Source organism: Anopheles stephensi, chromosome 3 (genome assembly GCF_013141755.1).
Source record: "Anopheles stephensi strain Indian chromosome 3, UCI_ANSTEP_V1.0, whole genome shotgun sequence".
NCBI lineage: Eukaryota > Metazoa > Arthropoda > Insecta > Diptera > Culicidae > Anopheles > Anopheles stephensi.
The window spans coordinates 18743742-18756940 of NC_050203.1; the positions used below are offsets into that span (position 1 = coordinate 18743742).

General features: G+C 45.4%; 2 protein-coding genes across 2 annotated transcripts; one reads left to right on the forward strand and one right to left on the reverse strand.

The window, feature by feature from the left end:
• The first annotated feature begins 2918 nt into the window (after positions 1-2918).
• Positions 2919-6274, forward strand: LOC118509879 (ESX-1 secretion-associated protein EspB-like). The gene is made up of 2 exons (XM_036051118.1): positions 2919-4651; positions 4742-6274. The coding sequence occupies exons 1-2, from the start codon at positions 4608-4610 to the stop codon at positions 5133-5135; spliced, it is 438 nt and encodes a 145-aa protein (XP_035907011.1). The 5' UTR covers positions 2919-4607; the 3' UTR covers positions 5136-6274.
• Positions 6275-6597: 323 nt separating this feature from the next.
• On the reverse strand, positions 6598-11742 carry LOC118513269 (zinc finger protein GLI2). The gene is made up of 3 exons (XM_036058836.1): positions 10254-11742; positions 8198-8471; positions 6598-8131 (listed from the first exon to the last, which is right to left on the reverse strand). Exons 1-3 carry the CDS (start codon positions 10895-10897, stop codon positions 7478-7480), a joined length of 1572 nt encoding a protein of 523 aa, XP_035914729.1. The 5' UTR covers positions 10898-11742; the 3' UTR covers positions 6598-7477.
• Positions 11743-13199: the final 1457 nt, after the last annotated feature.

The window sequence follows — 13199 nt, forward strand, 5'->3', positions numbered from 1 at the left end:
AACAATTGCTTTGGTATTATTTTAATAACTCGTTTTAGACTTTTTTATATTAAATTATTTTACATAAATTTTCCTTATAGACAACCTTTACTGAATGTTTTCCAATTAAATTTCTAATTCGTTTGCAAACCACATCATCGTTACTGTCTTCATCCTGCTGCTAACGGTGGGAACTCTCACCAAAACCATTTTATCCTGCCAGGTTCGATGGTCATCCTTTAGCGTTAGGATCAACCGGATTCTCAGACAGAATTACACACACACACACACTTGAGCACCACCATCGACCACCAACGCCATCATCAGTAGACGTCATCAATTTCGTACACCCAGCGCCGACCGGACGATGCAGACAGTCTGGGAAAGTTTTGGTCGTTCCACCACCCATTTTCATTTCCTGTTTCTCACCGTCGGGACTGTGGGGTGGGGTGTGGCGTGCGCCAGACTGGGGACCGGACTGGAAAAGCCAGTCTACAGATACTCCTTCTGTACCGGTGTTCGTGCTTTCCGGCTTGCGGATGATGATACTTTGCCCAGCACCCAACTCTCTCTCTCTTGGTGAGTGTGACCGGAGAGTACAGTGTGGTAGCTGAAGGTTAGCGAGTGACAGAGATAAAGGTGAGCGCGTGTGAGCAGCAGCACGACACGTGCAGGTTATCTTTGATTTACGCCTATTAGTACAATGTTGTTTTCGGTTACTTTTTGTAGTGAAAAGTTGTTAAAGGGGGGCTAATTTTGTGCAACTAACACAAGAAAGTGTTGTAAAACATGTTAAATAGTCTGCATATTTTTAAGTTCGTGTGACAAGCATAATGTTCTCTTGTCTTTACTTTTTGTCTCTTTTATTTTGGTGCATTCAGGCGAATCGTCTACAGTGAGAAAATAACAATGAGATTTATTCAAGTTATAAAAAGTTCAAAATTATTTAGAATCTTCGGTAACAGAATCGAGACCCCCCCCCCCCTCCTGAAAAAATTTGTGCATTGTATGATTTATGCCAAAATGTATGTAATCCGCAGTACACGTTGCGAAAGCTTCACAGTGTGCTTTCAGTGTGGTCAAAAATGGTTGAATAAAGTCGAATGAAATATTGCTTATTATTGGATTAAATCCCTTTCCTTCTATCCTTTATTTATATTGGCTTACAGAAGCTACGTAATATTTTTTGGTAACGCTAGGAGTGACCAATCAGGCTTACTACATACACGGTGTTGCCGGACTGTAACGGAACATTGATTCGATGGATACTTGTTAACGGGCATATATTTTCAGAAAAGGAGGAAAATACGAATAATAACATTTCAAATCACTTCTTACAATGTATATTAGTCGCTGTCCAGTAACAGTATTAAGGAGCAATGCACAATGTCTATATCAAACGAGCTATGACCATACAAAAATCCCACTGTGCAATAAAAATGACAGTGCTGCACACAAAAGATTCTAGGGGGGGGGGGGGGGGGGGGTTTCGAGTCTTTTACCTTAAAAAGAGTATAAAAACATTCTATTTGAATTTAATCTTTTTGAATGATCTAAAATTGGTATACAATTATTTTTTTAATTAGACGGTTTTACTGTATTGTATAGTGTCGTCACAGTATGGAGAAATTGTGGTTCTGGAGAAAAGTTGTATAATTACAATTTGGTTTGTTTTTATTCTTAATCACTTTTTAAAAATACCACATTAACATTTAAAACTTACATTCTTCCTAATATTATAATCGATTTATCTGTCCACTCTCCATGCATATGATCCATAGTTGCGCTCTGATGAGAATAGCCACTCACTACTCACTTATCAACTGCTCACTCTGCTAGATGTTACCATAACAACTCTGTACTATTTATTCGGTCGAACACGATCATCACGACCAAACTAAACCTCATCAAAACGCATCAGGAAAGGAATTTTACTAGAAATCCCAGAAGTAGCTTTCGGATTTTTCAAAAACCGATGAAAAATAAGACTCCCGGATTCACTTCCCCTTTCACTTATTGTGCTGCACAACGCAAAAATCCATCCTCAAACAAACATTCTGTCCGAGGACGCCAAAGTTACAATTTAACTCCCCTTTTCATTCGTCTGGACTGGATCGGTCAGCGTCTGTGTGCCCCATCCAGCATAGTGTCAGTGAAAGAGATCCTCCCCAACCCCGGAGCGGCACAACCAATCCTCAAATTTAAAATTCGTTTATGTTCACCTTCTCCCGGACAGGCCCGCAGGTCATCCGGCCCCCGAAGCCGGTGGAAGTGTCTGGCATTCTGGACGCTGGCCGGAAACGGTAAGACGGTGGTCGTCTGCACGTGAACACCAGACACCGGGCAACCAGTCGGCAGGGGCACTGTGAACGAAAATAATGAAAACTCTCTCGCTTTCTCGCTCTGTCTCACCCTAAGGCCGGCTGATTTGCATCCGTGCCGATTTTGCATTTCCCAGTCCGCCGGAGTTAATCGCTGCGGTAGTTGCAATGTCTGGCTGGCTGGTTGGCTGGCTGCAAATGAAAGACACACTCCCCACTGCCAGAAGCTGGAAGGCTTTATTACTACTCCCAGTTCGGTTTGTGTAACATACCAATGGACAGTGGAAATTAGCCTTCTGGCCGCGTGATGCGTCTCCCACACACAGCGAATCGTTTTGCCCCTTCGCACGCCAGGCAGACTTTTCCCGGCCCAACGATTCATATTTTCCACTCTTTTTATTTCACTTTTGTTCGTGCAATGTTTCGTTACGTTAAACAAACTGTCCGGGACGGAATTGACTCGGGCAAAGGCACACAACCATTCCACGCCGGTGCAACAAAACTGTTAAATCAAACTTTGGTTCTCGCTCACAGTCAAATCCTTACCAACCGACAGTGTCTGTGTCTGGCTGTGAGCGTGCGTCATATTGCACATATCGTTGGACCGTACTTCTCGTACGCACCAGCCCTTTTTCTACCCCGTGTACATTTGAATGTTTGCACTGGTGGAGTTGTTTTGCATTTATTTTGATGATCGCTACACGCGACCACGAACAAACGCAAATCCATTCTTTATTTCCCATACCGAACTAGCTCGAGGCCTTTGATCGAAAAAGGGGCCTCCCGTGTGTGTTTTTTTACTTCCACCGCTGGCCATAACGTCAATTAAAAACCTGTTGAAGTTTAATCAACCGCTCAAAGCGTCCACCGTCTACCAGCAGCGGGGCAGTTGATTTAATTTTTATTTCATAAACACGACTTCATCGGAACGCAATATTTAATGCCGGGTCGGGTGATTCTTTGGTTGGTTTGTTTCGTTTGTTTGCTTTTTTTTCAGCGACTTTTGATTAAACCAAATCGATCAATCGCAAAAATTTGCATCCGAGGGGGTTTCACACGTGTGAGGGTATTTTTTTTTTTTTTTTTTTTTTTTTTTGAGGGGGAATAAATCGAGAGCTGTTCGAGGTGTAGGTCGGGAGTTATAAATTGATGGGTAATATTTTTTATGGATTGTAATCAGTAAAGCATTTAAAAATTGGTTAAAATATTTTTATGGTTAATGATTCATCTAAGCACAACATTCTCTGTTAAATTAATTATTGAATGTCTGGACGTCGAATTGACGTCGAGTTGGACACCGCCTCAGGCAATTAGTGGAGACCTTCTTCTTCTTCCTTGGCACTACAACCTCGAGAGGTTGTCATTTTTGGCTTTCAGTGACTTAATTTTACCCGTAGTAAAGTAATCAGCCTTACGTACGAAGAGGCGGCCTGGATGGGATTTGAATCCTGGCCCTGCCCCGTGTGAAGACCGGCGCTGTTGTCGCCACGGCCACCGGACCGCCCAGAAGGTGCGAGAGAGGAGACTAGATGGAGGAATAGTTTCACGTTTTGGACTACATTTTTATTTGTTATTGTTCAGTTTTAAGCAACTTAACATTAATAATCCCACTCTTCTCGGCTATGTTCAAAGTCAGTCATTGTCGGCCTCTCATCTCAAAGTCATCTCAATGTTACCAATTATAAGCATTCAAAATAATTATAAAAGATTTTTGTTTTGAATTTTGGATGATTGCAAAAATTCATTACAATTTTTTAGCTAAAACCATTATGGACCCTATTAACAGTTCAACAGGGAAACCCTGTAATAGGACAGGGCTATACTTCAGATTGCCTACCTTTAGGGGCTTAAATTTTGTATTGCACCTCGATAAAACCAGCATGAAAGAATTATTTTCTGTGCTGTTAAAAAAAAAATCCCCCGCAAACTATCGAACAAAACTGCAATTAACATTAACAAAATTTATTCTAATTTATTCTACAGTAAATAACGATACCTTCTTTGTACCAACTTCACTGCTACACATCGTTAAAGGTAACGATTTCCGCTAGTTTCGCCAACGCACAGCAGGGCACACCGGTGTGGCTGATAATCGTATCATTGCACATAACTTTTCGAACTACCGCTTCCCGCGCAGCAACGGTTTTCGGGGCAGCATAACGCTTGTTAATTGAATAATACTACCCAGACCGAGGCCAGCTTATCACATTGCCGGTGTCTAATTATTTCCCACACGACCTGTGGGGTGAGGTTGGTACGCACTGTGTGACCCCATGCAAAGTTTTTCAACAAAGTGCATCAGCCTGTATGCGGACGGTGGCTGGCGAGTCGAATTTAAATAGTCTTTCACGGTACTCGTTCGAGAGAAGTCGACGTAACATGAACCAGTTGAAAGTGCTTCTTACGTTGGTTGTATTCCTCGGGTTTTTCCTCTGCCGCAGTTCCGTTGATGGCAGACCGAGTGAGGCAAAGCAACCATCGGTGGACACCAGTGAGCTAGATGCACGCGCCGGAGGACCATTCGATATTAGACCTACGCTTCCAACGACTTCTACCAGCGCATCTCCAACGTCAGCGGAGCCTGGGCCACTTGGCGGCCTACTGGGTGGAGGTGGTGGTCTACCAGAACTGGGCTCCGGAGCGCAACAGTCGGGCGGATCAGCATCGCCTCAGGCCTCCTTGATTATCGGTGCATTTCAAGCCATCATTACACCGTTCAATCCGGGGATGCTTGGTCCGGTTTTAGGAGGACTAGGTGGTGGTGGTGGTGGTGGTGGAGGCGGAGGAGCTCCCAGTCTTCCGTCCTTTCCCATCGGGGCAAAACCTCAGAAGTAAATTTAATTTATCAACAGAATAAAAAAATATTTTAAACAAGATTTTTTGATGAATTTAAACACACGCACAATCCATATTTGCCAAATTACTGCAGCCTGTAACAACAAAAACATGTTTGGCCTCGAACTCGTAACATGACACTGATAATCGCAAAACAATATTCTGCAAACTGGTTGTTTACCACCGAAGCAACTGTTTGGTTGTTTCCCACACCAAACCACCAACCCCAATCACCAGCTGCGTGCGCGCGCAAATTGCTGCTATATTTGGCCTGTTTTGTTTCTTTTTCTGTCGCCGACTATCTGTGGCTTATTGACTTATCTACTGCCGTGATAGTCGATCACGAGCCTGCGAGGGGCTTGGCCGAGTCCAAAGTAGCCGCCAGGGAGCGTGATTAACTCGTGACTAGGAAGTGCAAGATTTGGTCTTTTCGTTTGTTTACCGGATAGTTGGTTGGTGCTCGCTAGAGGTGGATCACAGGGTATTAATTTAGGCAGTATTTCGTATGCATTAAATGGGGACCGTAATCAGACAGAGAGAGAGAGAGAGAGAGAGAGAGAGAGAGAGAGAGAGAGCATAAATTTAGCACGTACATTACATAAGCATTAAAGAGCTCAATTGCATACTGTTAGGCGTCAACTCGTTTCTTAACGTACCCTAGAGTTTATTGCGGATATTTGTAACGCTTTTCCATATATTTTTTTAGTTTTGTTCCAAGGATTTTTGACGGTTTCTCAAATATTTTTGAACTCGTCCTAATATTTCCCAATATTTTTACAATAGAACAAAAACTCAAACAGTGCTATTAATATTAATCCGCAATTAAGAAATAGTGCAATTAAGAAATTAATTGTCTTTTAGTTATTTTGTCATATTTTTACACTTCCTAAGGCAGAATATTCCAACTTTAATATAAATCTTTCTCTTCTTTGATATATAAATAAAACGAGTTTCTTTCTGAGGTGAGGCCATTAAAAAAACACAAAATAGATATAAAAAAGAAGAAAAAAAAAGAATACATAGATGAAAATAAGGTGGAAAACAAGTAATGGTCCAATCAAACAAGAAAAAAAAACATAAAAACATTCAAAACACATATAAAAAACCTTGAAATGAATTTTGAATGAACTAAATTCAAAAGTATAAAAAATAAAAAGAAATAAAAACCAAAGTTGTAAAAATAAACAAAAACGCTTAGAAACAATATAGAATAAAATGGAAACTTAATTCAAAAATAAATAAAAGCAATAGAAATGAAGAAACAACTAGAAAAACGATTAAAAATTTGAAAGAGAACGAGAAATGTTCAAAACAAACGATAAAAAAAACAAAAAATACTTAAAAACGACACAGCATCAAGTTTTAATTTAAAAATTGAAATAAAACACAAATCATCATAAAACAAGCAATCACTTATTGTAAAAAAAAAAACAACAACATTTAACATAAACCCAAACGCATGTTTTTTTAATACCAAATACCATTTCCGAAACACTGGTTTCGTGCGTTTTCTTTATTTCAATGTACGCCACAGAATTTGCAGCACCAAGTAAGTGTTTTTGATTGTTCGATGCTCTAGCTTTAAACGAAATTGAGTTTCAATACACACCACAGAGGTTTCTTGCTTTGCCATCAATAAATTGTACTTCCCCCGCGCTTTTGCGTTTTCCTTTCTTAACCTTTGCCTTTTACCGCTACTCAATTGTCACTACTCTGACACGAGCTTTCGACATTCGGATTCGCTATAACTCTATTATTCGGTCCATTTGCGTTCACTTCTCGCTCGCCTAACCTCACCCCAACGCTAGATCACAAAACGCCTGCCTGAAAAGTTAGCTGCACAATCCTGCCACCGTGGCGTGTGTTAGTGTCTTGCTGGGCGGAAAACTATGCGCTGCGCTTAAAATTTTAAACCATAACGCATAACGCAGCGCCATAGTACCACCGTTCGATTTGTATCGTTAAGTTAAAGATATACAGGTTCGCTGTGCTAGCTTGTTTGGTGCGCTTTTAAACGCATTCCTCTAATAAAGATACGCTTCTGCTAATAGGTAGGCGCGTGTGTGTAAAATATTAAAGTAATATAGATATATGTAAAAAAAACACGTTATTTCACTTACAGACTACAAAATCCATCAGTTGCGTTGCAGAACACAGTTTAAAATGTTTCGCTTCCTTTGAAGGCAGCAAGGGAAAGGGAGGATTGGGTGGGAACGGGACACGGGAGGAGGAAAGGAAGGAGAGGGGGACTAATTAGCTGGTTTAGCTTGGTTTGGTTTGGTTTTTAGTAGTTAGAATCCGAGGGGTGCGAAAAACAAACCATTCTCATTCAGGGCATACTTTCATCGGTGATGTATACTGAGATCGAGCGGACCGTCCACATCCATCTTGTTGACGGTTCGTGCCACCGGTGGGTCCGTTTGCTCACCCACGGTCCTGCACTGCTCACCGTCTTCGAGCGGACCCGAGCCTCCGCTACCCGTACCGTCCCACGGTTCCGGATGGGGTTCCATCATAGCGCCCTCGGTTCGCAGCTCATCCGGCAGCGCGCGCCGATCGTGCGGTTGCTCCACGGTTGGCCAATAATGCTCAGCGTGCGGATTTTTGATCGCTTCCACACACGCTGGATGTTCGCAGCCACCGAGCCGCTGATGGTACGCGTAGTCTGGATAGAGGTGTGACTCCTCATCGCAACGGACCACATCGATCAGCGTGCCGTTGTCCTCGGAATCGTAGTCCGGGTAGGAACCGGTCGCATCCGACCGGGTGCTACTATCCTGGGAAAAGCTCTCGTAATCCATACAGCAAACGTCGGGCAGCAGGGCCGAATGGTTCGGGCTGGTGTGCTTAAACGTTTTCACGTGCTTGCGCAGCGAGGACGGATCGGTGTACCGTTTGTTGCAACCCGGCACCTTGCACACGTACGGCTTGTCGTTCGAGTGTGTTCTCGTGTGCTTGAACCGGTCCGATGAGTTCGAGTACGCTTTATTACAGCCCTGAAAAAGCGATAATCCGCAATTAATTACCAACATTCCGAACTCAACCTCATGCGTCAAACTCACCTCAACCGGGCAAACGTACGGCTTTTCGCCCGAGTGGGAGCGCAGATGGATCTTAAGGTTTTCGGCGCGCGAAAAACATTTGCCACACTTGCCGCACTGGTGCGGTTTCTCCTTGGTGTGGGTGCGCACGTGCACCAGCATCTTGTAGCGCGCGTTGAAACCCCGGTCCTGGCGCAGGCAGCGCTCCCAGCGGCAGTAGTACAAACCGTCGAGCCCGATGACGGCGTGCTTCTGTGTAACGTGACTTGCCAAATCCTCCAGCTTGAAGAACACACTGTGGCGGAGAAAAACGGGAAGAACGCGTGGAATCGATTAGCCGGGAGAAGTTTTTTGAGGAACTCGGGGCAAGGGGGGGAGGGGTGGGAGCAAAACGTCACGTAGCGGTGATGGTGACGTCCGATAAGATATCGACACATCGGCACATTGTTGGGTGTGAGCCTGGTGAAGCTTCCTCCGGGAACGACCCAATGCGGCCCACATTGCTATGATGCGCGATCATTATCTCACCCATTTGGCCCTGGTTTTTCACCTTCGGCCGCGATGGCTTGGTGGTGGTTTCTTTTCTAGTGGGCCTTTAATCTACAGCGACACTGTGCGACGGAGAGAGAACGAAGCTCTGCTGGATCATCCACATCCGGAAATAGACTTAGAGGCTCTAGCGTCTCGCTCTCGTTGACGTGGGTATCCCCCCCAACAAAAAAGCCTGCGTGAACACCATGCAGCCGAAAAAATAAAACGAGCATGGTGGAAATTATTTCAATGTTGCGAAACCATTCCTTATCAACCACCCGGTGGTGGCCCTGTGTCTTCACAATGCTTGGAGCAATAACAAAATCGCTCAAAATAGGCACCGGTACGAGAGTCACGAGTTAGAGAAGAAGCTGTACCACACGGTGGTGTGGGCTGTACCGTGCATTTCTGGGAAAACAGACCGAATGGTTTGGTGCTGGCAGCATTTATCAGTGCGTGGCCGATGAGCCCCAGCCGGGGCGAGAGCTTCCATTGCGGGCGCTTCACAATCATCGGACCAGCAACCGCCTGGTGATAAGCCCTTTTTTTCGGCTCGATCGCGTTTCAGCTCGATCGGTTTTGGGATTTGTGGGATCACAAATTTCAATACTCTCTCTCTCTCTCCTTGTTCGTCTCTGTGACAAACTACTCGCTGAGAACGGATCTAGCAGCGGCGGTCCGTGATAAAGTTTTCTCGACCGCTTGAACTAACATCTGCACACGGTACACACAGAAAAACGTGAACCGATGAACCGGCTACGAAAAGGAGGACTTTGGGAAGACGCAAGACGGCAGATGGTCTGTTTGCTTACCCGGGCAAGGGATGCTTCCCCACAGACTCACTCGTCGGGCAATCTTATATCGCTAGACAATCATATGATCCGCGATGAGGGGAGTAAGATAACAAATCCGGCTGCTTCTGGTCTGTTTTTTTTTCTTTTTCTTTTTCTTTTGAGCTTTATCACAATTAAATATTGTAAAGTGTTTAAAGTACAGGGTGATAACTTTGTTGAAGGTCTATTCAGAAACGGATTTTAAAAAAAGGCTATTGTAAGGAACTTATTTCAGTCTCGTACCAGCGCCACCTGTAAAAAGCTGTGTAAATAGCTAATTACTTAATAAAAAAACTCATTTCGATGCGATAAACAGAAATAAGCTTGAAATACCCTGATACTTCGAAAAAAAGTCCAAGTCCTGCCCGGATCGTTCCCAACTGAGTATCCAACTACGTGGTATTAACAAGTCTTTTAAGCCTGTGGATGGCAGGCATGATGACGCATGTCGTTAAGCCAAGAAGAAGATACTTGTACATAAAACACCAATTTATAACAAAAAAACAAATAAAATGAGCTCTAAAACCACATCATTGTCATCGCAATAATCAAGATAACTAACAGACCAAAAAGCGCCATCTATGTGTGAGAAACGGTAGCTTTCCAATCTCTCTCAGGAATAATACAAGATTCCATTTCTTCGCAAATGTGTCGTAATCTAAGGGACCATTTTCCTGGCTAATTTCATTTTTTAAAAAAATCGCTCTCCTTACCAGTAACAGTTTTCCCAGCGGCAGATAAACTCCTCGACCGACTCCTGCTCGGACGTCGAGCTCGCATCCGTTTCGCCCTGGATCGGTACGACCTGCTGATTCTGCACCTTCATGATGACAGAATTGCGCTGCGCCGCACCGTTGTTACCGGCCGCACCAAGCGCCAACTCCGCCGCCGACAGTCCCGCATATCGCCCGGGGCTCGGCGTACGATCGCGTAGCGGTGGTGTGTGCGGCGGTGAAAGTGGTCCCGCCGCCAACTGGTCCTTCCCCGGGACGGATGTGGCCGGTGGTCCGGCAGCACTAGCCCCGTTGGCCGCCGCCGACGACCCATTCAGGAAGAAGTACAGCGGAGACGATGGTGATGAGGCGGCCGACGATGATGCCGACGATGATGACCGGAGGCGGATCGGATCGGTGGGTACCGGGACACCGGCGGCAGCGGCCGCGACCACCGCAGCTGCGGCCATCGAGCTCGGGGGCGATTGCATCGGTAGGATGAAGTCGTACGGGTGGTGGTACGGTGGCGTGATCGGCTGGTGGTACCCGCCTAGCCGCTCATTCTGTACCGGCGGCGACGATTGGAAGTAGTAGAACGGCTGCAGGCCCATCCTGTACGGGATGGTTTCTTTGTTGATCAGCATTGCTTCGGTTTTGCTGCGATACGTTTTGCTTGCTCGGTAGTGCCTCTTTATCGCATTTATGTCATTTAAGCGCTTAGTTCTTTGGTTAAGTGAGCAATCTCGGCAATCGCACTGTCACTGGAAGCTTATCTTTACGTGTTAATGGCTACTCATTCCGTCGTTTCAGCTTATTTGCATACTCGCACACACACTCGCACACTTGTTAGGGGCTGCTTGCTTCGTAAGGATCACGCAGGCACACACACACACTCACTCAAACACACATGCTCAAGAATAATCCAGCAATTTTTCTTCAGCTATGATCACACACTTTGCCGTATAAAATCTTTTCTCTCTCTCTCCTTTCACAAACTCACGCACACTCTGGATTTGGGCCTTTACGGGGCGCCGTTTTTCTAAAAGCCTTCCAAAACAAAAAATCGCTCACACAAAATGGACGGATGAGATGTGTGGGAAGTGGCGCGATGGCGCAATCCGAATCCGAGCACCGCGGTTCCGATCCGGTCTATTATCAAACTCACACACCACGCGCGACCTCTTTTTGTTGTTGTTCGTACTGCGAACCTGCGGCCCGACCGTGGTCCGAGCGGTGCGAGTTCGTGATGCTGACTAAAGGCCCCCCACCTAACCGGAACACATTTTAACGCTACTAAAACGAATGCGAAACCGGGCGTCGGGACACCAACACAACGGTGTTTCGGTCAGCGACTTACAGCACCAGCAGAGGTAAGGTCTGGACGGTCTTATCAGTCCCGGGTGGATTGGCCCATTCGGCTGGCATAGAGTGGGCGAAGGAGCAGAAACGGTGGGGATTGGAGTGGGGAGACCAGTTCCCTATCTGACGGGCGGCTATCTGTGTGTGTGTGTGTTTTGTACATGTTCGAAGGCCGTTTCTGAGTCTCGTAACAGGAGAGCGTCATCCGCAGAACGTTGAAGTAGGTCTGGAACACGAAAAACTGCCCTTTCGTCGTATTATCACAATTCGTAAGTGTGGACAGGATGACGCGGGTAAGTGTGGAGATATGGCAAAGGGGAAAAAGAAAGATCCATACACCAGCGGTATTGGTTGTCCCGGTAGGTGGCAACCGTGCTTGAGGCGCGTCGACAAATCCGGACGCGTCGATAATGCGGCGATGACATCTTCGAGGGCATCGGTTCGCTATCGGTACGCGAGCGCTGAGTGTTAGCAGGTGGTAAGTAGGGTTTAAAAGAGGAAATGGTTTTTTTTTGCGGCATTAAATCCCGCCATTTGATCGGGCCGAATGATAAGGCAAAAAACAAATAGTGAATGGGCAAGTTTAGTTGCGATGGAGGCGCATGGTGTTTCAGCTATTTTTTTCTGTGAGAGATAATCTATTCTTCCAGGGTTGTCAGCATCGATCATTAAGTAGACTCCAACGAGGCCTCGTATAATGTCTCTGTACAGCCTGTGACTCTGGATCAGTCAGCAGATTCGATGTCTTAAGGCCCTCCAATTTTCATTACGCGTAGGGCCTCCAAGGGGCCTTATCCACCACTGATTGAAATTATTAAATTTTATTTAAAAAAACCAGCTCAATCAAAACAAAAAGCCGAGTTTTTTAATAGTATTTTAGCTTGTTTTCCAATACATTAATCCCGAAAGGTGAGCCTTTATTTTCTTGAGGTTCCTGCAATAATCGAATAACCGAAAAATAGTTGTATGTTCTCCGAACCCAACTTTAGACAACGTTTGGAAAAAAAATACTTAAATTTTTAACTGCGACTTTGAAAATTCTTCAAACAGTAGCCCTCGTTAGGCATGCGATGTCCGATACCCATCTCAATGGAAAGTGATGCACTCTGCCCAAATCATAGCATAAAATCTCATCTGTAACACGATCAATACCAGCGCATGTATCGCATCGGGGTATCGCATCGTCTAGACACGCGCTGCTTTCACCGCTCTGTTTCTTCCACCCATATTACGTACGGGCTTGTATATTACCACACTGGTAGAACGAACCACTCGGCGATAATGGTAGCCCGACCCCACGGGGAACGGGAATTCTACTCCCATCGATTCCCATCGTTCACCAGTGCGCCCAGCCAGTTTGCACCGGTTTACCAGTTCGATCTCGACACTCGGCTCTAGACTGCAACGCGTACGCTGGCCCGGTTCGAACCAGTTCACCGCAGCGAACGGTTCAGTAGCACATCGATCCTTGCACATCATACCGAGTACCGTGAACATGCGGCTACAACGCCATTAGCCTCATGGTCGGCCGTCTCGGGCAGAATTCGATGGAACCCTAGCGAGGGACGATCTCCGGTTCGAAGCACA